The sequence below is a fragment of the Amborella trichopoda genome, chromosome 6, assembly GCF_054954075.1.
Source record: "Amborella trichopoda isolate Santa Cruz 75 chromosome 6, AtrichopodaSantaCruz75HAP2 v2.0, whole genome shotgun sequence".
In the NCBI taxonomy this organism is placed as follows: domain Eukaryota; kingdom Viridiplantae; phylum Streptophyta; class Magnoliopsida; order Amborellales; family Amborellaceae; genus Amborella; species Amborella trichopoda.
The window spans coordinates 19,913,072-19,940,165 of record NC_142341.1 but is presented as its reverse complement, the minus strand read 5'-3'; the positions used below and the strand labels follow the sequence as shown (position 1 = coordinate 19,940,165).

The 27,094-nt window shown below is 41.6% G+C and overlaps 1 protein-coding gene across 4 annotated transcripts in view; it reads left to right on the top strand.

Moving 5' to 3' along the window:
* The window catches only part of LOC18430674 (O-fucosyltransferase family protein), a 33,690-nt gene extending 8,092 nt beyond the window's left edge, over positions 1 to 25,598 (top strand). For all 4 annotated transcript variants that reach the window (XM_020665129.2, XM_088870237.1, XM_020665127.2 and 1 more), the window contains 5 exons: positions 4,930 to 5,018; positions 5,267 to 5,393; positions 5,487 to 5,770; positions 9,912 to 10,041; positions 24,132 to 25,598. In XM_020665129.2, the coding sequence (XP_020520788.1) occupies positions 4,930 to 5,018; positions 5,267 to 5,393; positions 5,487 to 5,770; positions 9,912 to 10,041; positions 24,132 to 24,791 (1,290 nt within the window). In that variant the 3' untranslated portion in view covers positions 24,792 to 25,598. The remainder of the gene's footprint in view (positions 1 to 4,929; positions 5,019 to 5,266; positions 5,394 to 5,486; positions 5,771 to 9,911; positions 10,042 to 24,131) is intronic.
* The last annotated feature ends 1,496 nt before the right edge of the window (positions 25,599 to 27,094 follow it).

Here is a 27,094-nt window from a genome sequence, read left to right as displayed (position 1 = left end):
GCAAGAAGTGGAGCTATGTCAGATAGAAGAGAGATATATTGTGAGAGGAGAGAGAATGTATAGAAGGCAGAGAAAAGAGAGGAGTGAGAAAGAGAAGAGTAGAGGAAAGGTGCATAATTTTGAAAGAAAGGAACTAAGTTAGGGTGTGGAGTGGATTGACAATAGGCTGCCATTGGCCTTAGCTAAAAGGTCGGCGACAATATTGGCTTCCTTTGGTATATGGCTGAAAGTGATATGAGCCTCCCTAATGAACATATGGATAAGGTTGAATAAACAAGCTAATGTCCAAGGGTGTCCGGTTTCCTTCGCAGCTCAAGAAATCAGACTCTAATTTCGCTCTATACAATAAATCTCTCCAAAGCAGGAATGAAAGGGAATGCTTGAGGCCTTCCAAGATGGCTACTAACTTGGCCATAGTTGATTTTGTATGACCGATTTAGCCGAGTAGTCTCCCTCATTGTTGGCCAATCTACTCCCAAAACCCAAAGGGCTGGGATTATTGAGGGAGCACTGGTCAACAGTTAAGAGACCCTTGAAGAGAACAAACGGAGCGAGGGGGGGGGGGGGGGGGGGCGGGGGGGCAGATTGGGAACGGATATCGTTGATAGGCTGAGACCTTTGGGGAAGATGTGCGATATTTTACCGTTTACTTGGGAAGGCAGCATTCCCCAAGTTGCTGCATTGTGACGGTCATTTGGCCCAAAAGATGGTAGTCACTTTGATGTGGTTGAGGAGAGGTTGAGAGGGATGGTGTAAATTGTAGAAGATATACCTTTGCCTATCTTTCCACACCACCCAACAGAGGCAAAAAACCGAGGCAACCCAAAAAATCAACCAATGTTAGGCAAAGGTGGGGACGTAAACACAACGAGGAGCAACACGGCTGATTGAGCGATGACCCAAAGGAAATAGGTGATCGATAGTCTTCTTTGCTTGAAGGCACATAACACATCTATTTGGTGGTTGAAAGCCTCTCTTTTGGAGTTGGCCCCTTGTAAGTGCCCTCCCTTGAGCCATGATCCACCAAAATTTTTGAAAAGTGGGAGATGATGAGTTAAGAGCGGGTTTAAGGGTTGCATAGAAGGGTGCGACCTTGAAGTTTTCTGAAGTGGTAGGGGACCTAACGAGTCAGTTAGAACCCACGAAGTTGATGTAAAGCCCTTTGAGAGCACTAAGGAGGGCAACAAGTTGACCACATTTAGAGTTCGAGAGGGCCCTCTTGAACACCAGTGACTAAATAACGCGTTTCCTTCTCATTTCTATTGAATCTGCAATGATATTGTCCTCAGTGAGGGCTACTGAAAAATGACCCGGTCATGTAGCCCCTAGGTTCTGGTCCCTAACCTAGAGAACATTCTAGGATCCAATCCTATTGCCCCCTTCAACTTTGAATCCAAGAATACTTATGAAGGCATTTCTACACTTACTAATTTTGTTCCAAGCCCTTGAGGCAGATGAACATATCTGGGGAGCCAACCAAAGTCTTTTGTGTCATATTTTGCCTTGATTGCCTCCTTCCACAGTTGGGTGTCATCTACTGCAAAGGTCCACCACCAAATTATTCTCCTTATGTCCTCTAATCCCAAGGCCACTGGCTTTTTTTGGCGGCTCACCTTTTCGCACCTAATGAGGTGATGGATGTTATGGCTGGTGTCTGATCTTGAATAGAGGAATTCTCAGAAGGCCTTCAAGCATGGAGGGCACAGACAAAGGCATATGGAATGGGGACTTGTAGATAAGAACATCGACTAGAATTTCTCTAATTAGTGTAATCCTCATTCCTAAAGAAAGTAGACATAAGCCACCTATTGAACTTTTATTTGACTAAATTCGATGTGCTTCCTTGGTTTTCCTGTACACAAGGGTAAGCATTACCACAGTCTAGGGTTCCAAACCCGGATTGGTGGGGTGGATCGTTCACCCTATAGATCCATGTCAACGGTCCAGATAGGTTCGAACGGGTGATCTAGTAAAATATGACAAATAATTTAAGAAAAGGGGGTTTTTGGGGATCCTAAGAAAATGTTAGATAAACTTAAAAAAAAAAAAGAAAAAAAGAAAAAAAGAAAAGAAAAGTGGGTTTAGGGGGGAAGGTGGCCGGAACCCCTATCATCCCGAAACATAGTGTTTTAAAACCCAGATTGGAGAGGTGGATCGTCCACCCCATAGATCTGTGATGGATTGTTGGATCGTCGATCTGGATCTATCTAAATCGGTCCAAACCGACAATACATAATGTAGTACAAATAAATAATAAAATAAAAAATAAATAAGGGTTTGGGGGGAACTAAGGATGCATCACATAAGCTGGGGGGGTGGGGGAGACATCTATACCTTCCTAGATCCGGTTCTGTCCCAACCCATTCTCAATCCGAATCGGCAGTTGTGATCTGGATTGCCAGGTTTTAGAACACTACCAGAGCTGGTTCCATCCCCATCTATTCATTGTTTGGATTGGTCATTGAGCTTGGCAATCGGCGGGTTTTAAAACACTGCCACAATGCCAATAGCCAATGCTTGGACCTCCCCAATGGCCACTCTAAAGCTTATCATTTTAGTCTTGGACATGTTAGCCTTTTTTATTTATTTATTTTTGTTTTTTGTTTTTGATAAAGACATGTAAACCCTTATCCTTGGTGTTAACTTGAAGCTTCGAAGGAACAAATGAAGATTATGCAAAAGGGGGACATTCATTGTAGAAGATGATGGTGTCATTTGCATATAGGAGTTCGTAGATCTCGGGCTCAGCTCTATGGGTCCTAAAGCCAGTTAGACAACCTAGATCGTGGAGTCTTGTGGTGGATCTTTAAAAAGGCTCATTCATTATTGTGAAGAGGAAAAGGGATAGGGGTTCCCCTTAACACAAAACCCTTGAGGTCGTAAAACTTAGTACTCGATACAGAACCCTAATCGACATCCTCCAACGCGATGCAAGTCCCATCCTAAACCTGACTTTGTCAAATTGACCTATCAACATGGTCACAGGCCTTTTCTCCATCCAACTTAAACACTATGCTGTGTTCCTAGGTACTTGGAATGTATGGCCTTGCTAGCCAGAAGAGCGCCATCAAGGATCTATTGTTGGCCACAAAGACCAATTGAAATTTGGAGGTGACCTTGCCAAGAACTGTCTTAAGTCTGGTGGTTTGGACCTTGGTTGAGATCTTTTAAGATGAATTCAGGAGGCTCAAGGTTCAAAAATGTTTTAATTTGTCCACTCAATTGGCCTTTGACACTAGAGAAAGGAAGGTGAAGTTGATGCCTCTATGGATCTGATCCTTCAGGTAGAATCCGTTAAAGAAGGCTACAATGTCATGAGAGACAGAGTTCCAAAACTTGTGGAAGATGGCAAGTGGTAAGTCTTTGGGGCAAGGGGCCTTGTCCCATGTTAACTCAACAACTACCTTTCTGATTTCAGACTTTGATAAATGTCTTTTTAACCAAACATAATCCTGGGAAGGGAGAGAGTTGAAAGACAAGTTTGCCATGGAGCGCTAACTAGTGTGCAAACAACTAGTGGAGAGACGAGTGAGTTTTCATGACAATAGGTCTATATCAAGGGTCAACATTGAGCCCGTACCTCTTTGTCTTAGTTATGGACGACTTAACTAGGCACCTGCAGGATGAGGTACCGTGGTGCATGTTGTTTGCGGATGACATAGTTTTGATTGATGAGACTCAAAACAACGTCAACACAAAGTTAGAACTTTGGAGGTTTTAAAATTAGCCGGACTAAATAATAGGATATGGAATGCTTGTTTAGTAATAATAGGAGTAGAGCCAGGAAGTACAAAAAGGACCGCACTTTTGATACCTTGGGTCGAATCCGGAAAATAGAGAGATTGAAGAAGATGCCACCCAGAGAATTAGAGCTGGATGGGTGAAGTGGAGATGTGCAACTGGAATGTTATGTGATCGCCGTATACCAATGAAGCTGAAGGGTAAGTTCTATATGACATCTATAAGACCAGCTTTGTTTTTGGGGTGGAATCTTGGGCAGACAAAAAACAATATACTCATAAAATGAGTGTAGTGGGGATGAGGATGCTGAGAAGGATGAGTGGCAAGGCAAGAAGGGATAGAATCCGAAATGAATCCATTCAGGAAAGTTTAGGTGTGGCACCAATAAGCGATAAGATGAGAGAGAGTAGACTTGAGTGGGTTGCCCATGTGTGGCGTCGACTCAGTACAACACCTGTTAGGAGGTGCGAGTTAGTTCAAGTGGAAAGATTGAAAAGGGCAGGGGTACGCCCAAAAGGACGTGGTTGGAAGTAGTCTGAAAATGTACGGGGACTTATGAACTCATAGAGGGTATGAGTTTAAACAGAGGCGAATGGCGAACCAGGATTCTTATAGTCGACTTCAATTAATTGGGAAAAGGCTATGATAACGATGATGATGATGATATGCTATATTTGCATTTGTTTTTTATAATGCCGCCAAATAGAGTTAAATCAGTTTGTTTGTGTATGTGTGCGCGCACTCGTGCACGTGTGTGTGCATGCGTGCTTGCATGTGTGTTTGTATGTTTGTTTGTTTTTCCATTTCTTGTTTCACAATCGGCAGCAGAATTTTTTAATATGGTTCGGTCATTATATAGTTGCCTGACTGAAGGAAAACATTGTAACTGCTTTTTTTGTCATGCATTTCATATTCTGTTGTATGTAATAACAGAAAAGGACAAAATGAAGATTACCGAAAAGAGAAGCTTTTTTGTACAATGATTTCACGTGTACTTTGTTGTATGTTGTTTTAATTTCAATTGTCAATAAAAGGGAATCGTTTCTTTAGATTTAGCTGAGTCACTGATAATCTAATAACATTTATCAGAAGAACGAGATACCACTGTTATTTATGTTCTTCATATAAAGTTAAAATTTTTAATTATAAACGAAAAAGAAATTTGAGAACTCTTGCTCATTCTTGTAGATATGTAATGCTGTTCTTGCTGCTCGGATCATGAATGCTACACTTGTTCTACCAGAGCTGGATACCAATTCCTTCTGGCATGATGATAGGTATGCATTGCACAGTTACCATCTTCTCTCCAGATAATGTAATATATCTTCTATTTTGGAAGTGGTAAACAAGTATGACCTTAGATATAATTCGAAGGAGTTGTCAAGGACTATGATCGTACAAATATTTAACATTTATTAACCTTCTGCTTACATTGGGGTTTTATTTTCTTCTGATGTTTGCTTTATTTTCTTTGCAAGTAGAGAATCCTGTTTATATTGATTGTTAATAGTTTTCTTTCATTCAGTGGATTTCCAGGTATATATGATGTTGATCATTTCATTAAATCTCTGAAGAATGACGTACGAGTTGTGGCAAGTCTTCCAGAAATCCCAAGTGCTGGGAAGAAAAAAAAAAAGATGAAAGCTTTACAGGTAGTTATTCAACTTTTATTGCATGAATTCATTTGGAAATGATAATTTACATAATTCAGTCTAAGAATATCACACATTCATTATGTGCTTTAGCTTCGTCCTCCTAGAGATGCTCCTCCAACTTGGTACACGACTGTCGCGTTGGAAAAGATGAAGGAGCATGGTGCTATCTACCTCACTCCCTTTTCTCACCGGCTTGTGGAAGAGATTGATGATCCGGAATATCAAAGGCTGAGATGCAGAGTGAATTACCATGCCCTCCGGTTTAAGCCACATATAATGAAACTAAGCAGCACGATTGTTAGCCGTCTTCGTGCTCAAGGCCACTTCATGGCGATTCACCTTCGTTTTGAGATGGACATGCTTGCTTTTGCTGGGTAATAAACTATTCTGACACCTATTTTCCTGCTTATACATGTGAGATTTGGGTGCTTTCAGTTATAAATGTTTGATGATGTGTATGTTGGAATAGGGGGAATGCATGCATTACTGTGCAGTATGTTCCTGCTACTTCATCCATTTGTGTCAATGTTTCACATGCAGTTGATTCTTCAATATATCTACTTACTCAAGAGTCATGCTGTTCCTTTGTGTCAGTGTCTGACATGCAGTTGACACTCACGATGTTTCATGTTCCTCAAGAATCATGGTTTGTGGTTTCTATTGTATTATATCAAAAAGCTACATAATGAAATTCTGTCAGTCTTTATGAATACTATTTTAACACCTTGATAAATTTCACGTGCATTGTATTTAACTTTTGAATGTCACTACATTTGAAACATGGTTTTCTCTACTATTTAGTACCCTTCTGTGTTGTATGGTACTTCTTCTAGAAGTGTCAAATACTAAAATGAGGCATTCCACAGAAGATGACATTGCACGAAATCCAAATTGCTCCAAACAAGTCCTAAAAATGCCGGGCTACACTGGACAGCTCATCAGGAGATGGTTAGCAGTTATCAGTTCAAATGTCTAACATTAGTGTAGTTGGGAAACTGGAGCCCTATAAGCAGTAAGGGCCTCTCTGAGTATTTCTAGCTGACTGAAAGCACCCCCGAGCTGATATACCTCCTTTAAGGAGAGCTGGGGACCTCCCATCAACACTCCACTGCAATATATATGAAAACGATTTCTGATTGGAAGACCCTCACAATCTTGTCCCAAGTCCAAACAATCTTATCTTGATGAGTAATTAGAACAAAGACGAGGCATATGATATATCACAAAGCAGAAATCACGCCACCCTTAAGGCTTCTCCAAAGCCTAGGTACCAGGCTGCTTGATTCACCCAAGAAAAGGGTCCGCCCACCCCCATCTGCTTAACTCCTTTAACCAATGGATATACACAGAAGGTGCAGAAATCGGGTATTATGCGGCAACAAATGCTTAATGTTGTGGAAAGTAACATGATTAAGTAGTCTAAGGATTGGTGGAAAACAGGAATCTGTTTGGCCTCTGGCAAATAGTTGTTGGTCTAGGTGTTGAAGTACCTTCCTTGAACTTGGTGTTGCTACCCCTGCATCACTGAGTGTAAGGTGGAGTCGTGTTTCCATGACTTCAGGGTATTTGTTGGATGCCCAACCCCAAAGGTCTTTCATAAATAAGGGCGAGAAGAATTAGCTGGGTCGGGAGAGAATTTAGGTAGGATAAGAATGTGTGGGAGAGGAATCTGGTTTGGTTCAAGACGGTAGAAGTTTGGTTTTCATAGCACAACGTATCAAGTTCCATTCCTATGTAACCTTGTCAAAAAAGAAAAGAAAAAGATTGTGTGGGGGTTGGAGGCATTTGGCAATCATTGTGGCGCTATTTGGGATGTTTTTCCTACTCCATTGGTGTTCTGGGGGTAGCTATTCCTTGGATGGTTGCTGTTTTATGGTAAGGCTATTAGGATGAAATTTTTACTCTTGTATATGATAATAGAAAATGTATATACTTTTATTTATTTTGAAGGTGATAGTGGAAAATATGTGTATTCTTTGTAATTAAATGGAGGAAATGGTGGATCAGTTGCTGGCTATGCACACTCTAGATGGATACTATAGTTAGGTATTTGTAATTTCTTTGATTGTTATTTGGTGATACTTATCACCTTACGCTTTTTGATAAAGGATTCGGATGAGCTGATGGAGTGGAAGTTTATCATCCTAATGGTGGTTGGTTTTTGAGGTCCATGTTGGCACATTGGAAACATGGTTGCACAATACAGTAGAAAGAGGGAGGAAACAAAGTAGGAATAGGAGAATGTTGGTATTTAAGAAATTTAAGATAGGAAGGAACTAGGAAATGAGGGGAGGATTGAGGTTCTAGACTGGGTGCTATCCTTAGTACAAGGTTCTTGCATCTGAGATTTGGAAGGGCTGAAACATGATTATCGTATGAGGAAGACTGTAAAGTCTAGGAAAGTTGTTTGACATCATCCGACAAGATGTGAATTTTATGTCTGCATAGGAACCATTTCTGGATAATGTTGAAACAGGGGACCTCGTGACTTGAAATGGTTTTGGGTTGTATGAAGCTGCATGATCTGATTTTTGTGTGTGGGTGCCAGCTCCTAGTAATGTCTTCTTTTTTTGGATAGTTCAGCAATGGGAATTGAACTTGGGCTGTAACATTGCAATTGTCAATGTCCAACTTATCAATCCCAACCCCGATTCCTTACTGCAAATACATGTCATTATACTTAATTTTGATGGAGTGATGAAAAGATAGTGGCAACCTTGTTGTCGTTGGAATGTTGATAAGAAACGCAATTACATAAATGCAATAGTAATACAAGGGCAGTGGTTGATGGAATATGCGGTTGGCTTGGGAAGTTGGGTAAAGGACTTTGCATGTCTATCGGGATGATCCCTTAATTATGATCAAGTCTGAGGGGTTTCTCTTTTTGTGGGAGGCTGGATGGATCTCCACGAAAATAAATAATCTCAGTCTAAACTTATGCATTAGACAAATTGTTTGCTTTCCTGTGGAGGCTAATTTACTTGCTGATAGAATGGCTTATATAATTAGGAAGAATGTCGGTCTATGAGTTTTTATGCTATTGCATTTATTGACCTTTGTAACAGTTGCTTCACTGATCTTTATAACAGTTCTCTATCATGTTGGATCTCTTTCTTTCATTTCGATGAAGAAAAATATACCCAACAAGATTTTAAAAAGTTTTGAAGAAAGAAAAGTATCTCAATGTGCTCTAAGCAATGCTGAGTTTTACATGAAAGAAATGACTCCAGCTATCATGTTTGGGACATCAATATTTTATAATGCTATCTGTTTGTTATATCAATAATATAATGATATATGATGGTCTAACCTGCAAATGCTTACTTTAACAAGTTGAAGTCAAACTTTCACCTGTTAACAGGAACAGAACCCTGACGTAGTTGCATATGCTGCATATCAGTTATCTTTCAGACCTGCAGATTTGGGGGTTTAATTCACTGTAGTGAAGGGAGGTTTTAAAAGCCAAGCACTCTTAGCGGCTAAATGCTTCGACATGGAAATTAAAGCTTGTGAACTTGTAGTGGAAACCTTAAGCCTAGCATGCAATTTCTTAGAGTCATGCATTATTGTTCTTTTAAATGTTATCAAATGGGGCATATGTAATGCGCTATTCGCATGGAGGTTAGAAGGAATTCTTGCTGAGATTAACAAAATGTGGTTTTATGGAGTGCCATTATATTCTTTAAGGAAGTGGATGAAATAGATGATCTTGTAGTGAATATAGTGGTGCACATAGTGGGTAAATGTAGGATTAATTGGCTCATTAGTTTTTCTGTTTTCAAGTGTTTGATACTAGGAGTTTTGTCTCCTTTTCTACTCTTGTCTGGTATCTCTAATAAAAGACATTTCAAATCCATATAGGGTGTCAACGCATTCTTAATCCATGGTATGCTCATCGAGTGGTCACATCCTTCATCCATCCTGCCATCAGGTTCTGTGACCGTGCCAATAACTTTCATACATAAGGGATGATTGCATAGTATATTATGTGGTCTTCATTTCATACTCCTTTATTGTAAATATGTCAGGGAACCTCCTAGCGATCCATTTGGATACAACAATGGTACCATAGAAATTCTTGCTACTAAGAAAAGTGGTATTTGTATTCTGTTGCTCTGTTACAGTTTTGCAGTTCTCCATGTCCTTCAAGCTCTGTGCAATAAATGCCTATGCATCTGGTGGCAGTTTTTGTTGAGTTCCATATTCATGTAAATGGAAAGTTAGTTCACTACTTTTATCTGTTTTTACCTGTTTAATGCATACCGGATATTCTCTACTTGTTTTTCTTTAGTAGTTCTCAAGTTTAGACCTTCCAGATGATATTGGCTTGGCTGTTGTCATTTGCTTCATTATAGTCTTGCTTTTCATAGATAATACGTTCTGTTGAGGTATGATGTCTGAATTTCTTTTTCTTTGTCCATTTGTCGTTTATCGTAATGTTAGTTATTGATTGATGAAACAAGCTTTCATGGTTCTATATTCACTTCCTGAGCTTTGGAATTAAAAATTTTGTAGGTGCTACGATATTTTTACATCTGAAGAACAGAAAAAATTGTCAAAGTACCGCGAGTTAAACTTTGCCAAGAAAAGGCTTATTCCTGAAGAAAGGAGAGCTATTGGAAAGTGCCCCTTGACTCCTGAGGAGGTGAATCATCAAACATCACATTCAATTAATTTTCAGCCCATCATTTCACTTCTTTTGTTTTTCTTGAGAAATGCGACCTATCCGGGTTTTCTTGAAGTACCACTCCTGGGAGGGGTACCGTTTGTTACAAGAATGTTTGATGCTTGTTAAAGGAAAATTATTGAAAGATTTTCTCCATAGGATTAGGGTGCTTCGAAATGGTCACCAGTTGGACCTTGAGTATGCAATTCGAGGATTCAACAAATGGATGGCTAATAAATGCCAGAGATTGACAGTTCTGAATAATCCCAATGTTCACAATCAACCATGACCATAGTTACTGGGATCAGGGGCGAATCAGACAAAATCAGGTCTGTCTGGGTTCATGTTTTGGGCCCAGCGGGTTGGTCCCGAACTTGGGCCTGGCATGGACCCCTATCGACCCGTCAGAGTATAAAGTATAGAAAACATGTGTAAGTATATATGCTCAATATTGTATAAAATAATATTTTATTGTTTTTATTTTTGGACTTGGGTTTGAGTCCAAATGAAATGACTTGGACCCGACATGCGTCCGGGATGGGTCTGGGTCCAAGTTACTTGGACCCAATCCGTTGCGCCCATAGGATCGAGCTCCGCTTGGCTAAAAATCGAGGCCTCTGAGAGTACTTAACTAGTATAGTTGGATAATATTTATTACTAGATGATACCATAGTGCTATATAATAGTAGTACAGTAGTATAGTTGTATCGAGGTTTGTATAAGGTGCTCACCTTGTATTGCACAAGTAAGGCGCATTTCTACATTTTACCAAAAGATGTAGTTCTAGTGTCGAAAACTTTAAAATGGCTTGAACATCCATGTTCAACTCTAATTATGAAATATAAGATTTAAAAAATGGTGCAGATCGAGTAGATCTATAAACACTTGAGAATCTAGACAATAGATGGTCCATATAACTTGTTACAAGATGCATTTTTCATACGAGTTGAAATTCTTTTTTTCTTTATATCGAAACATCTCGATGTCGACATGATCAATTGGAAGGTTTTCCAACTTGAAACTCTAGTTTGTACTGGATTTTTGAGGTTGCACCTTCCTTCTATAGTTTACGGTTGCAGTATTGTATAAACATTTTCCTATACAGCTATACTATACTCCAAAACCATAACATGTACTATATTCTATTATACTATAATACTGCTCTATTTATTTACGACATACAACTGTAACTATATCATTTTTACTATATTATATACTACAATACTATACCACACTGCTAGACTATAATACTATACTATATTACTTTAATGTACTACATGGCCATACTATACTATCATGCTATATCATATTATAATGCTAGGGAACCTGGATCCTTTATAACTTAGGATTTCGATCCCCAATAGGAAGGATTGCCATTCCGAAGTTTAATCGTGGAGGAGCAACATTTCGGAGCAGAATTGACCCCTTGGATGGAATATCCTGATATCCATGACCATGATAACTAGACTGTGAATTGTGGCTTCATCTTTGGAATGATTAGAATGTTCAGAAGGTTTACAAATAGCCGTTGCTTGGAAAATATGCCTGGTCGGGCTTAATTTCTCGTTGTCCTGAATGTAGGGGTGACCTGGTCGGAGGAATCCTTCTTCAAACAACTGCGGGGCCCACGAGCATGTGCGTACGTGTCCTTGTGGTACGGATAGGAACCAACACAAAGAGAGATTTTAATCAACAAAAAAGGGCTCGAGCACCTGCCTTGCTGTGTTGGGTCGGGGGACACGTCCGGGCGATTTGCTCTCTTAGATCATCTCGAAAGCCCTCCGACTGTCTTTGCAGCGTGTTCTGAATTCGGCTCCCTCGCTTTCCTACGCAGCACTTGGATCCACACACTAAAAATTGCCTTTGGGATATACTTTTTGAGGTCTCCTCCTATTGGTAATATGGTAAATTTGGAGTCTAAAGTAAGGGTTAGAGGGTGATGGATGCGTATTCAAGATAGTGTAGGTGCAGATGGGTGAAATGCGAGTGAAAGTGTGTAAAAGGGGTGCGTAAAAGAGTGGAGATAGGAGTGTGTGGTACGCGAGTGTGTGATGTGAGTGTGAGGGTGAGAGTGTGAGCGTGTGTGGTGTGAGTGGGGTGAGAGTGTGAGTGTGTGTGATGTGAGTGTGAGGGTGTGAGTGTGAGTGTGAGTGTGAGTGTGAGTGTGAGTGTGAGTGTGAGTGTGTGTGATTGTGAGTGTAAGTGTGTGAGTGAGTGTGTGAGGGTGAGGTGTGAGTGTGCATGATGTGAGTGTGAGCATGAGAGTGTGAGTGTGCGTGATGTTAGTGTGAGCGTGAGAGTGTGAGTGTTTGTGATTGTGAGTGTGCGATACAAGTATGTGTGATTGTGAGAGTGTTAGTGTGAGTGTGTGTGATTGTGAGTGTAAGTGTGAGTATGAGGGTGTGAGTGAGAGTGTGTAATGTGAGTGTGTAATGTAAGTGTGTGAGTGAGCGTGTGTAATGTAAGTGTTTGAGTGTGTGTGATGCAAGTGTATGAGTGAGTGTGTGAGAGGTTTACGTGTAAGAGAGGTTTGAGAGAGAAAGAATGAGAGACAAGTGGTTTGAGGAAGAGGAGAGAGAAGTACGTGAGGGAGAGGAGAGAAATACGTGAGGGAGAGGAGAGAGGTACATGAGGGAGAGAGATGAATTCAACGGATTGGGAAAGTTAAAAGAGATAGATGATTTATTAGGAGAGTTGAGAGAGATAAAGACGGTTGGAAGAATTGAGGGATTTGTGGTGCATGGGATAATGAGAATGTGAGAAAATAGTGGCGTGAGGGTAAGAGATGAGATTTGGGAGAGAGGAAGGTACGTGTAAGAGAGAGGGAGAGATTCAAGGGATTGGGAGTGTTAGGATTTATGTGTACGAAAGAGAGAAAAAAAGGGGGATGGTCGTGAGAGAAGAAGACATGTGAAAGAGAGATAGAGAGAGAAAGGTGGCGTGATGGATAGAGAGAGGGAGAATGAACAAACTAGGAGAGAGCTAAGAGAAATATTTGAAAGAGAGAAAGAGGCATGTAGAGTAGAGAGAGATGATAAGTTCGTGAGGGAGAGGGAGACATTCAAGGGATTGGGAGGAAAGGAGAGAGCTAAGAGAAAATTTAGGGAGTGATAAAGATTGTAGATAAGCGAGGTACCTGAAGAAGGGAGAGATGAGATTTGAGAGAGAAATAAGGAAAGAAAGGTGGCGTGATGGATAGAGAGAAGAGGTGAGATCTAGAGAGAGAAAGAGAGAAAATTTAAAGAGAGAGGTTGAGTTGAGAGATTTATGAGAAGAGAGAGTGAAATAGATTTGGAGAGAGTGATGAGAGTGAGAGATGATATGGATTAGGCACGTACATGGGTGAGAGATGATAGGGACTAGGTGCGTGCCTGAGAGTAGGGGTGTGCATGAGAATAGGGACGTGTGAAGAAAGTGGTTAGGATTAGCGTGAACAAACTAAGAGGGGGGAGAAAATAATGGTGTGGAGAAGATAAGCTGAGGCTGCTCTCAGGTGCGGCTCCGGATTTGTGAGAGGATAGGGAAGAGATGCAAAGAGAAAGGAAGATGAGAGAAGAGAGCCCGGGCTGCTATCAGGTGCGGTCTTGGGCTTCTATGACGCAATAAGGGGGAAAGAAGGAATGGGGATGCAATAAGGGGGAAAAAATGAATGGGAAGACGTAGTGAAGCTGACGGGCCTGTGCCTAGGTGCGGGCTTGGAATATTTGACGAGATAGAGAGAGGGAAACAAAGTAAAATTGATGGGGCCGCAGGTTGCTGCAGCCCTAGGCGTGCATGTGAAAAGGGGAGATTGAAAGGGGGCAAAGGAAAGGGAGACGTGAGGGGGAAGCTGGGGCCGCTCTCAGGTGTGGCCTTGGGTGTATTTGTGTGTGAAAAAGGGGACATAAAAAGGGCAGATAGGGAGTTAGGGGATAAGGGTGCGGATGGAGAGAAAAGGGGATAAGGGGGGATAGGGAGTGTTGCAAGATAGGGGCGGTTAGAAAAGTGACTCTAAGGACGGATGGGAGAGTTGTGAGATATGAGCGGATGGAAAGGAAGAGAGTAATTCTAGTAGCGGATAAGGGAGGATTTAGGGACAGGCCTTACGTGTAAGAGAGAAAAGTGACTCTAGGGACGGATGGGAGAGTTGTGAGATATGAGCGGATGGAGAGGAAGAGAATAATTCTAGTAGCGGATAAGGGAGGATTTAAGGGCAGGCCTTACATGTATGAGAGAGAATTTGAGAGAGAAAATAGGAGATGAGAGTTGCGTGTAAGAGAGGATAGGGAAGATAAGCAAAAAGAGAAGGTGGGGGAGATGGGGCCACTGGTTGGGGCGGCCTTGAGTTTTGCGTGTAGAGAAAAAGGGGTAGAGAGAGAAAGAAAGAAGAGAGGGAAGAGGGAGAGAGAGAATGGGCTTGGGTTGTAAGGGGTAGTTTCTCTCTTCCAAAAATTTTCTCTCTCCTCACCTTTGAAGTTAGAAACCATGCCTAATCAAAGACTTGAAGGCGCAAGAACCCAATTTTTATTATGCTTCCCAACTTTGGTTTACAAATGACTTCAGTTCACTTATATAGAGCAACCACAAAACAAGGGTGGCATGCTCAAAACTAAGCCAAATTGTGGAAAATTACAATTTAATGAAATTAAAATAAAATCCCTTGTTCGACAAAATTACCAAATATCCCTAGTTCTTTTGAGAAAATGACAAAACCATCCCTCCATGAGGGGTATCTTGCCATTGCTAGACTTCGAGAGCTTTTTCGGATGCTGACATCGGTGATTCGGGTGATCGATCGTTGTAGAATCGGTGCTTGATCTGTCATGAACATTTTGATGCCCTTTGATCGTCTTGAAACAGATTTTTCATGAAGGGGCAAAAATTCGGCCAAGTCATAACCTTCGACCACTAATCCAGTGCGATCCACGATGTTTCAACTCCTCATTTTGATCCCAAATTAAAGGGGACATTGTCATTATCATTTTGCACCAAATTTCGTCCGATTTGGTTTTCATTTGAGCATATCCGCAGTTTGGTAAGTCGTCGGAAAGTGTGATTCCAGCGACCGAAAAATCTTGCCTTTTTCAACTTTGAAATTTGCGCTATCCAGCCTTCAATTGAGCGTAAAAATTATACTTAACTGTAGCCTTTCGTGATGCGATCGCAACGGACTTATGTTTGCGACGGTCTGTCACCCAGATCTCAAGTTATGACTTCACGAAGTATGGGATGTCTTCTTTTAAAATTCTGATTTTCATGTTTTTGGGCTCATCTTCTTCAATAATTTCTCTCATCTCGGGCCACGTCATGGCGTGTGCCATATGTCAAAATGGGCGGGTCGTCGAGACCTATCTCGTATCCGAATTTGAGCTTGCTTCGATTCAAAACGTGTGAGTTATGAGCATTTGAAAATCACCTCGAGAGGTGAAAACACAGTTTCCATTTCATCGAGGGTGCATTGAAATAGTGTAAAACCCACCCTTTAATAGTAATTTGGGCCCAGCAGGGTCCTAGAAGGTAGAAGGTCCGATTGAGCCCAAATTTGGTCATTGGGGGTTTTTCGACGTTTCGGATCCAATTGCGGTGGTCTGATACTGTTTTGAAGCCTCAAAAATAGGGCGTAGTTATAAGGTCCCTTTTCAGCATGATAAGAATTGGATTTGAGAGCCGAGTTTCGTTCTGATCATATTAAAATTTTTTGGAATGTCATGAAACTTTGCGAGTGTCCTTCGGGCATCCCAAACTACCATTTTCATGCATTTTAAAGCTGTTCTAGTATTTTTTCAGAGGTTGCCCAGTTTTGGGCTTATTTTACAGTGTTTCCATGGTCTGGCGGTTTCTTGGGTACCAGTAGGACCAGGTTGTTACTGGCTCTCTCCTTATACGTCTCGGGGATACAAGTATGTCAAAAATGACATATAACAACTTGTATCGCCGAATGCTACTCTTCGAGAGAAGCGAGAAGTGTAGCATTCAGAATAAAAATTTTCGTCGAAGTTCATCTTTTGAATCATTACTAAGACGCCTTTGTTGTCTCTCAACAATCTTTTTCTTCTCGATCACCAGCATCAGCACGATCCTTGAGGAGGAGACCATGCAATGCTTATTCCCAGAGGTGCGACTGAAGTGGATTCTGGCGATTGGGAGCCTTGCCCCAATGCCACTGGAATCCGTTTCCTGGGAGAGTGTGCTGACTGGGTGTCTTGTGGAAGGGCTTACCGTTCCGTCTCAACAACACCTCCTAATGAACTTGCTAGTGGGTGCCCTAGGTGGGCTTGCTCCCGATGTAGTTGTTATTTTTCGTTCCGACAACTGGGGGCATTGCTTAAGGGCTTCATTCCCAATGCTATAAAAACCCATATGTGTCTGGCAGTCGGGGGCCTTGCGTGGAGACTTCCTTCCCAATCCGTAAGATTTTTCTTTAAAGAGCTAGTGGTGGGGTGCCTTGCTTAAGGGCTTCTTTTCCCATTTACACTGAACTCTGTCTTTTGAAGGGCTAGTGGTGGGGTGCCTTGGCTAAGAGGCTTTCTTCCCCGTTTACACTGAACCTTGGGTTTGTCTATCTTGGTTTGGATAGACAACCGAGGAGAACCCTTAATGGGGCGCAAAACTGCTTCACCAGGATTTGGACTGATGACACAGGGGGTGTCTCTTTGGGAGCTTACAACCGATGTACTGGGCTTAGTCAGGGGCTTTTTGGTGGCATGTCCTGAAAGTCTAAACCTGTCGGCAATGGATGCCTTAGTAAGACGGTCTCTTTTGGGGGGCTTACAGCCAATGCACCGAGCTTAGTCAGGGGATTTTTGGTGGCTTGTCCTGGAAGTCTAAACCTGTCGAAAATGGATGCCTTAATTAAGATGGTTACCCTTGGAACTAACGCATCGATCTGGGTTAGCCAATCTGGTGCCTCATGAGAACTTCTATCTCGGGCTGTCAACATGTTCTTCCTATTTTTTGGCTGACATCTTGGATTGGAGAATCTCTTCCACAAATGGCTATCATGACTTGCCATCTTGATGATTTTTCTGATCTTCATGGGGTTTTTGCCCATGCTAAACCCAAGCTGTTGGATTTTCTTAAGCTCTTTTTGGTTTTGACGGTAAGGTACCCACGAGGGGTATTGATTCCTAAACCACCAAACTTTTGATGTGATCAGCTGAAGTCGCCTTTGGTCGAACACTGCATGAACCTGTTTATTAGTCCAAGTGCCCTTTCGGGTTTTCACCTGAACTGGATAGAAGTGGCGTCAAAAAAATGGTTTTCACCGACTTCTTTTTATTGAGGCTCTTTTACCCTTGACTTTGAGGTCACGTCCACCTTTAATTTCCATTTTTACTCAAAGTGCCCTTTTGGGTTTTCACCATGCCCGGTTTTCTTGTTTTCAGGACACTCTTACTCATGGCTTCATGGCCATGCCCGCCTGTCATTTTTACTCATGGCGCCCTTGCGGGTTTTCACCATGCCCAATTTTTTTATTTTGGCATTTTTGCTCATAGCTTTGTGGCTATGTCTGCTTGAAGCTCTCACTTTTACTCGTCACGGTCCTCATCATGCCCGACTTCTTTTCTTTTTAGAGAGATCCTTCTTCCTTGACAATGTATAGGACAGAGGGATCATATTTGCATAAGGCTCACTGGGGTAACAGATGCCATGAGTGAGGCTTTTATTGGGGAAGTGGACACCACTGGGGGTGCAATGGGCCTTTGCAAGGTGACAAACGGTTCACACTTGCTCGTTGCTGGGGTTTTAGATGGACCAATGGGTTATGATATGTGAAAAATTCCCTAGGGTAATGTGTACTTGCACTGCTGGGGGTAGCAGTCTACTGAGGGTGGCGACTCACCACTAGGGGTATGGCTCAGTGGAGTAATGGACCATTGATGTGATGGTTTATTGGTAGTAGTGGCCCGTCGGGGATGTCGGTCTACTTGGGATGTTGATTTGTTGAGGTAGATCGACCAGATAGACCACTGGAATTGGTGACTCACTAGGGATAGCATAATAATCCATTGGGGGAAATGGACTGTTGGTGTAAATGGTCCTTTGGTGGTAGTAGTCCATTGGGAATGGTGAGTCATATAGGGTGATGGGTCACTGAAGGTGATAGTCCTTTTGGGAGTTGATGGACTACTGGGCGTACTTGTGCATGAAAAAGGGGAGATAAAAAGGGCGGATAGGGAGTTAGGGGATAAGGGTGCGGATGCAAAGAAAAGGGGATAAGGGTGGACAAGGGAGTGTTGCAAGATAGGGGCGGTTACAAGACTGACTCTAGGGACGAATGGGAGAGTTGTAAGATATGAGCGGATGGAGAGGAAGAGAGTAATTTAGGAGCGGATAAGGGAGGATTGAGGGGTAGGCCTTACGTGTAAGAGAGAATTTGAGAGAGAAAATATGAGAGGAGAGTTGCGTGTGAAAGAGTGTAGGGAAGAGAAGCAAAGAGAGAAGGTGGGAGAGTTGTAAGATACGAGTGGATGGAGAGGAAGACAATAATTCTGGGAGCGGATAAGGGAGGATTGAGGGGTAGGCCTTACGTATAAGAGAGAGAGAATTTGAGAGATACACTGGGAGAGGAGAGTTGCGTGTAAGAGAGGGGAGGGAAGAGAAGCAAAGAGAGAAGGTGGGGAACGAGGCCGCTGGTTGGGCCAGCCCTATATGTTTTGCGTGTAGGAAAAATGGGGTAGAGCAAGAAAGAAAGAAGAGAGGGAAGAGGGAGCGGAGAGAGAATGAGCTTGGGCTGCAAGGGGTAGTTTCTCTCTCTACCAAAAATTTTCTCTTTCCTCTCCTTTGAAGTTGGAAGCCATGCCTAATCAAAGACTTGAAGGGGCAAGAGCCCAATTTTTATTATGCTTCCCAACTTTAGTTTACAAATGACTTAAGCTCATTTATATAGAGCAACCACAAAACAAGGGTGGCATGCTCAAAACTAAGCAAAATTGTGAAAAATTACAATTTAATGGAATTAAAATAAAATCCCTTTTTGACAAAATTACCAAAATACCTCTTGCCATTGCTAGACTTCGGGAGTTTTTTTGGACGCTTACAGTGGTGATTCGGGCAATCGATCGTCGTAGAATCAATGCTTGATCTATCACGAACATTTTGATGCCTTTTGATCATTTTGAAACGGATTTTTCATGAAAGGGCAAAAATCCGGGCAAGTCCATATACGTCGACCACCAATCCCAGTGTGATCCACGATGTTTTAAGTCCTTATTTTGATCAAAATTAAAGGGGACATTGTCACTATCGTTTTGCACCAAATTTCGTCCGATTTGGTTTCCGTTTGAGCATATTCCCAATTTGGGAAGTCGTTGGAAAGTGTGATTCCGGCGATTGGAAAATCTTGCCATTTTCAACCTTGAAATTTGGGCTCTTTGGTCTTCAATTGAGCACAAAAATTATACCAAATTGTAGCCCTTTGCGATTCAGTTGCGACGGACCTATGTTTGCGACGATTTGACCCTTGGATCTCAAATTATGGCTTCACGAAGTATGGGATGTCTTCTTTTAAAATCCTGATTTTTATGTTTTTGGGCTCATCTTCTCTCTAGAATTTCTCTCTTCTCGGGCCACGTCATGACACGTGCCATATGTCAAAATGACCGAGTCGTCGAGACTTAGCTCGTATCCGAATTTGAGCTTGTTTTGATTCAAAATGGGTGAGTTATGAGCATTTGAAAATCATCCTGAGAGATGAAAACCCAGTTTCCAAAATGGAAATTGGTTCACCAAGGGTGCACCGAAATAGTGTAAAACCCACCCTTTAATTTGTAGTTATAAGGTCCCTTTTCAGCATGATAGGAATTGGATTTGTGAACTAAGTTTCGTTCTGATCATATCAAAATTTGTTGGAATGTCACGAAACTTTGCGAGCGTCCTTCGGGCATCCCAAACTACCTTGTTCATGCCTTTTGAAGCCGTTGTAGTACTCTTTCCGAGGTTGCCTAGTTTTAGTTTTATTTTGCAGTGTTTCCATGGTCTGGCGGTACCTTAGGTACCGGCAGGACCAGGTTATTGCTGGCTCTCTCCTTATGCCTATTGGGGATACAAGTATGTCAAAAATGACATATAACAATGCCTATCTTAAAAGATAAATTGATATTGTAGATTAATGAAACTAGATATCATTAGTGGCGACAATCCCCTTGTCTCGATGGCTTTCTTATTTCTCTCTTCAAGTCCTTTGGGGTCACCCTGAAATTGGATATCATGGCTTTCCTCGAGAATTCCACTCTAGGGCCACCATCCACAATGCTATGAATGCCACCTTCATAGCCTTGATTTCCAAAATTGTGGGTGTTGAAGAACTTGGACTTCAAGCCTATTACCATGTAAATAGTTCTACAAGATCCTTTCCAAGGTTCTTACCTCTTGGCTCAAGTCGGTTCTCGGAGGGTCATCTCCCCTTCATAAGGAGCTTTTGTGAAGGATCGTCAAATTCTAGATGGGGCCTTAATCTCCCATGAATGCATCCACACTCAGTCCAGTTCCAAAATTCCCGGTTTGGTTATTAAATTAGACTGCGAAAAAGCCTATGAACATGTTGATGTGAGTGTTCTCGATGAAACCCTTTTCATAATAGTTTTAGGGGGATTCTGACACAAATGAATTCAAGGGTGAATTTCCAATCCTCAGTTCTTATTTCTTATCAACGGCATCCCAAAGGGTCCAAGCGTCACGTGGTCTTTGCCAAGGAGGCCCACTTTCACCTTTCCTCTTTGCAATAGTGGCCACGGCCTTCAGTGCCTCCATTTCCTTGATGTACAGGGTGGGTCTCCTCTCTGGTTTTAAAATAGGTAGGTCGGGCCCCTCGATCTCCCACCTCCAATACGCTGATGACACCCATATATTTTGCAAGGCCTCTCAGCAAGAAACACACTACGTATTGCTTTTTCTCCGATGCTTCGAGGTTGCTATGGATTTTAGCATTGAGATTGTGTACAAAAGACCATTCATCTTTTGTACAAGGAGGTCACAACCACAAAATGGGTGGTTATAACAGTGTCATTGATTAGACACGAAGTTCCAAAAAAGAATTCTTGGACTTCGTGACTCACCCGAAGTCATCCAATTTGACATCTAATGATTGAGAATGATTGTGACCTCCATGTACAAAAGATTAATGGTCTCTTTGTAGACAATCCTTTTAAAATTAACCTGGAAAAAATGAAGATGATGGGTATTTGTCTTGACCAAGCCTCTACTAATACGTTCGCTGATCGATGGGGGTGTGCTGTAGATACACCGCAATCCACTTACCTCGGTCTCCCACTTCGTCTTGGCCTATACCCAGAGTCCAACATTGGAGCCCAGTTGTAGATAAAATTGGAAGGAGATTGGCTACTTGGAAGGGGAGATTCTTATCTCCTATTGGCAGAGTGACGCTCATTAAGGCCACTCTCTAACATTCCCCTCTTTTTAATGTCTCTTCTCTATATGCCAGCAGCAGTAATAGCTAGGTTGGAAAAGCTAATGAGGAATTTCCTTTGGCGAGCGAAGGAAATCACAAGTTCCACCTCATTTCCTGGGCCAAGGTTTGCTGACCCAAAGCTCAAGGGGGTCTTGGTTACAGGACCTCAGATCCAACAACATTGCCTTGATGGAAAAATGGTGGTGGCGCTATGCCACCCAACCCAACGATCTCTGGCGAGATGTTATCAAAGGCAAGTGTTGCCGCGAAGACCATGCATGGCTTCCCTCATGCAAAATGGGGGGAAACATCTCTGGATTTTGGCAGTCTCTTCTTCATTGTTGCCAACCCTTCCTCAACCAGGTGCGCTACTCACCCAGAAGTGGTTATAGGGTCAGATTGTGGCACGATACCTGGCCTGGGTGGGCCCCCCTCAGATTCCTGTCCCCCTTCCTCCTAATTGGCGACCCTTTCTCAACTGTAGCTGATGCTTTGCCACCTCTCACTCCCCTAGATCCTGGAACCCAAACTTCTGCCGATCTCTCGCAGACCATGAGCATGACCAAGTTTTGGAACTTTTGGCCCTTCTCCATTCGGTCTACCTCCCACCCTCAGGGGATGCCAAGATCATACGGTCTCCCTCCTCCTCAGGCACCTTCTTTGTCACATTCTACCGCTGTTTCTCCTTGCAATCTATCCCCACCTTGACAACTCGATCCATCGCAGCAAAGGCATGGTGTTCCTTCTTTCTTCCCAAGATCCAATTCTTTAATTGGATTGCTCCCCATGAGAGGGCCTTTAGATTGGACAGTTGCCACGCAGAGGCTTAACCTAATAGATGCACTATGTGCCTAAAAGCCAAAGAGACAAATCAGCACATATTCCTACATTGCAAGGTTGCAATGGCCTTGTGGACGGACATGCTCCTCCTCTTCAATTGGTCGTGGGTTACCCGTTAATCCGTCCCTTGTCTTTTCTCTGCATGCCTTCTCACCCCTTGGAGACAACCCAGAAAACTCCTTTGGAGGGCTTCCATCTCAGCCATTCTGTAGACCATTTGATTAGAAAGAAATATTAGGATTTTCAAAGGAGAGAAGGCCACCTGCTCTGTTCTTATTTAAAAGAGATGATCCCTTGTTACCTTTTGGGCCCGCAATCAGAAACTTTGGACTAACTACTCCTTCACCGACCTACAGACCTTGTTGAATCTCAGAGCCCATACGATTCCCCGTGCCTCTCTATGGAGGCCGCCTGACTTTGGGGTTATCAAACTGAATTTTGATGGTTGCTCGCTTGGCAACCCAGGCCCTCAGTCGTTGGAGGCATGTTTAGAGATTATGAAGGTTTCAATCTCTTATCCTTCTCCTTGCCAATTGGTTCTGCAGTCCACCACAGTGGAGTCTATCACCCTTCTTGAAGGGACTTCATAAATTGACATGGAGTGGAGTACCCAGTTAATGGTCGAGGTAGACTCTAGAAACGTCATCACTTGGGTCTCTGGAGTAGCCCCATGCCTATGGAGACTAGACCACATTTTTGTGGAGATAGCTCACATTTGTAGCAGTGCTAGGGTCTCCTGGAGACACATCGATATAGGGGTGGCAATGATTCGGACCCCACTGGATCCGAAGTTATCGGACCTTCACCTGGACCCCGATTGGACCAGAAGTTATCAAACCCGGACCCGGACCTGGATCCCAACTGTGACATGGACCTCGATCAAACCCAAAACAAAATGTATATCTTAATATAGTAAATATATTTAAACATTATGCTAAATATATACATGTATTATTCAAATATTATAACTAAAAGCATATAGTTATATTTGTCTAAATATTATTAATCTATTATAGATTAAATATTATTTAAATAATACCACTATTCAGGTTGGGTCCGGGTCGGGTCTACTTGGACTCGGACTCGGATCTGAATAGTGTTCACATCCAATATTTGGACCTGGACCCGACCCACCGGGTCCAATTTTTGGACCCATACTCGGACTCGGGTTTCGTCTGGACGCTAGGTCCCAGGTCGGGTCTGGGTCCATTGCCACTCCTACATCCATAGGGAAGCCAGCTGATGAGCTAGCCAGAGCATGATCTATCCTCAAACACCTCCTAGGGGACTGCAGGCATTTTTTTTAAGCTTGCCTCCTACATTCTCATTACCACTGCTGTAGAGCATTTTTTGATCCCTGTGGGGTTTTTAGACAGGGCACCCATTCTGGTTCTGCTTATATTTGTATCTACTCTTTGATTGTACCCTCTTTATACATATTAATACAAAAGTCAACTTACTCAAAAAGAGCATTAGTCAGTCATTAGTCAGTGATTAGTGTAAAAGATGTCCTCAATTTTCTTTTCCAAAAAGTATGAGAATGTTAGAATCCGGCAGATATGTAAAAACCATAGTCTATTGGGTCATCAGCATCCAATGAACAGATGGTGGCAGAAAGAGAGTGAGACCCACAATGGGGTAATGTCATGTTCTGGTGGCTCTGTGATTCATTGATTGGAAGGTGATTACCCAATACACTGTCGGTTTTACACCGTCCAGGAGATTACAATTTGCTTCTTCCTCTTTTGAAATGTTTTTCTCTACTTCACTTGCATTACCAATGCCCCTTCTTTTTCAATTGATTCTCTCTCTCTCTCTCTCACACACGCACACATCTCAGGTAGGACTTCTATTGCATTCAATGGGCTTTGACAACTCAACGCACATATACCTGGCTGCTGGCGAGCTCTTTGGTGGAGAGCGATTCATGCACCCATTCAGAGCCCTCTTCCCTCACCTCGAGAACCGCAGCACTGTGGCCACCCCACAAGAGCTGGCGATCATGAATGAGGATGGCCAGGGCCTGATGGGCTCAGCCGTAGACTACATGGTCTGCCTCCTCTCCGATGTTTTCATGCCCACCTATGACGGGCCTAGCAACTTTGCCAACAACCTCATGGGCCACCGCCTATACTATGGTTTTCGAACCACCATCCAGCCCAACAGGAAGGCTCTTGCACCGTTATTCATCGATCGACAAAAGGGGCGATTGACAAGTGAGGAGTTTGAGGTGGGGGTGAGACGGGTGATGAGTGGGACACACTTTGGTGGGCTCCGTAAGAGGGTTCCACCCGCATCATTTTATACAAATTCATGGCCTGAGTGTTTTTGTCAAAATTCAGCGACGGACTCAGAGGAGAGATGCCCTGTGGATAATGTGGTTGAGGTTTTGAAAACTAAGTTGGCGGGTGAGCAGAGCTCGTCTTATGTAGGTCCTAGTGGAAATGAAGTGGAAAGGGATGGACTTCTTGTTTCTGATTTGGAGGATGTGTCTGGGTAGTGGCTTTGTGGGAGACGGATTCTTGCAGGTCTCAGATGGCTAACAAGTTTTGAGCATACACGACTTCTTGTGAGGGGCTTTCTGTGATGGAGATTGAGTGGAGAAACGAAGAGCTTCACCTTTACTAGTCTACCTATAATATTTGTCTGGTTTTTAACTTTTGGTTAGTTAATCAATAGTTTTTTGATACGAGTGGCTGGGTATGGCAAGTTCTCTACATTAGAGATGGATTGGAGAAACATAGACTTCACCTTAGCTGGTCTGCATTTTAGAATGGGGATGGAATAGAGAAAAATGGTGCTTCACTGTTTCTGGTCGGCCTTAGGGTGAAGTTTATTTGAACAACGTAGAGGTGATTCTTTTAGATGGGATGATAGATGTTTTGTGCAAAGAGGCTGGAGAAGGTTGGCATGAATGGAAGAGCCAAGAGACATGATTAAGGCCTCAGTACTAATTGTGAGATTATTTGTTAGCTGACCCTTGAAATCTGTTTTTGTACTCGTAATTGGATTTGACTGGAGCTGACTATATGGACTGGAGAGGTACTGTTGCTTGGGATAGTGACTTTGGTCACAATCTTGCTGTATCATAATTGCCAAGTTCTCTACAAGTAAGTCACAGCAAGGCGATTCCTCTAATTTTTTTTAGATACTTTAGTTCCTCTTGTAGCTTGGATGAATCTAACAAGTAAAGGTGAATACTAATTGATAGGAACAGAAACATGGCATCTTACATTTTCAATTTCCCAAAAATATTTAATGTTGTATTTTTTTTCGTGACTCAATATTTTTGGAAGGTTATTGGGTATTTCTTTTTTCTTTTTTTTGGAATTTTTTCGTGACTCATACTTTTGGAAAGTTATTGCGTAGTTCATTTTTGTTTTTTTAGAATTTTTAATAGGCAGTTTTTTGACACATGATGATCTGAAGGTGGCTCAGGGCATGTGTTTACCCTGAAGGGTGTGGTTTGTATAAGGCCGAGGCTCTAAACAATCAGAATAGGCCAACTTTTAAATAGTTTCATAATGTGTTGTTTTAATATTAGAATCTTTATGATGACTTGAAAATTTATTTTTATCTCTAATAATAAAATTTAAAATTTAAAAATAGTATAGATTGAGCAGATATATGAATATTTGAAAATTGACGGTCTAGATAATACATTACAAGATGCATTATTTTCAATACTTGAAAGTTTTTTTTTTTTTCATGTCCATACATCTTGAGGTTGAGATGATCAAATTGAGGGTTTTCAACATCGAAATAATATTTTTTAATGAAGTTTTAGAGGTGCGCTATAATTTGATTGTTTCGAGTCTCACACTTATATAAACTTTTTCCCTATTCTAAAGCTACAAAAGTACATAACAATATAAAAACTCCCCAATCTATATGATGACCTGAATTTTTTTTTTTATATCCCTAACAATAAATTTAAAAATTAAAAAATAGTATAGATCGAATAGATTTTTGAGCATTTGAAAATCTTGAAAATTGACGGTCTAGATAATACATTATAGGATGAATTATTTTTAATACTTAGAAAACTTTTTTTTTTTTCATATCCATACATCTTGAGGTTGAGGTTGAGATACATCTTGAGGTTGAGGTTGAGATGATCAAATTGAGGGTTTTTTTAGCATTGAAACATTTTTTAATGAATTTTTGAGGTGCACTATAATTTGATGGCTTAGAGCCTCGCATTTATATAAGCTTTTTCCTTATTTTAAAGGCTTAGAGCCTCGCATTTATATAAGCTTTTTCCTTATTTTAAAGCTACAAAAGTACAGAACAATATAAAAAATCCCTAATCCAAATTTTAACTCCTTTAACCACTAAGTATAAAATGTATTGATGAATTTCCAAAGGAAAATACCATTTAACCACTAAATATAAAATGTATTGATGAATTTCTATGGGAAAATACCATTTAAGGGGGAAACCCTTACAAATTTGTTGAAGGGCCCAAATAATCCAAATTAACAATCGAGGTGTTATTTTTTTATTGGCATTTCACTTAGGTAATTAAAAAAAAAAAAAAAAAATTCAAGTTTCTCTTGTTTGGGGTTGAGAAACATGAACAAACATAAACATTTTAGTAATTTGACCTCAAAAGGTCCCAACCAAGTGACTTATTTAGGGTTAGAGAACACGTTTATGGTTTCTAATGAGAAACAATTAGGGGTATTTTTTATCTTTTTAATACATGAATGCCTGTGTTAAATGACATTAGGTCCTAATTACTCTTCATTAGGAATCTTGAATAATGTGTTCTTTATTTGTAACTTTGAACCAACATGAGTA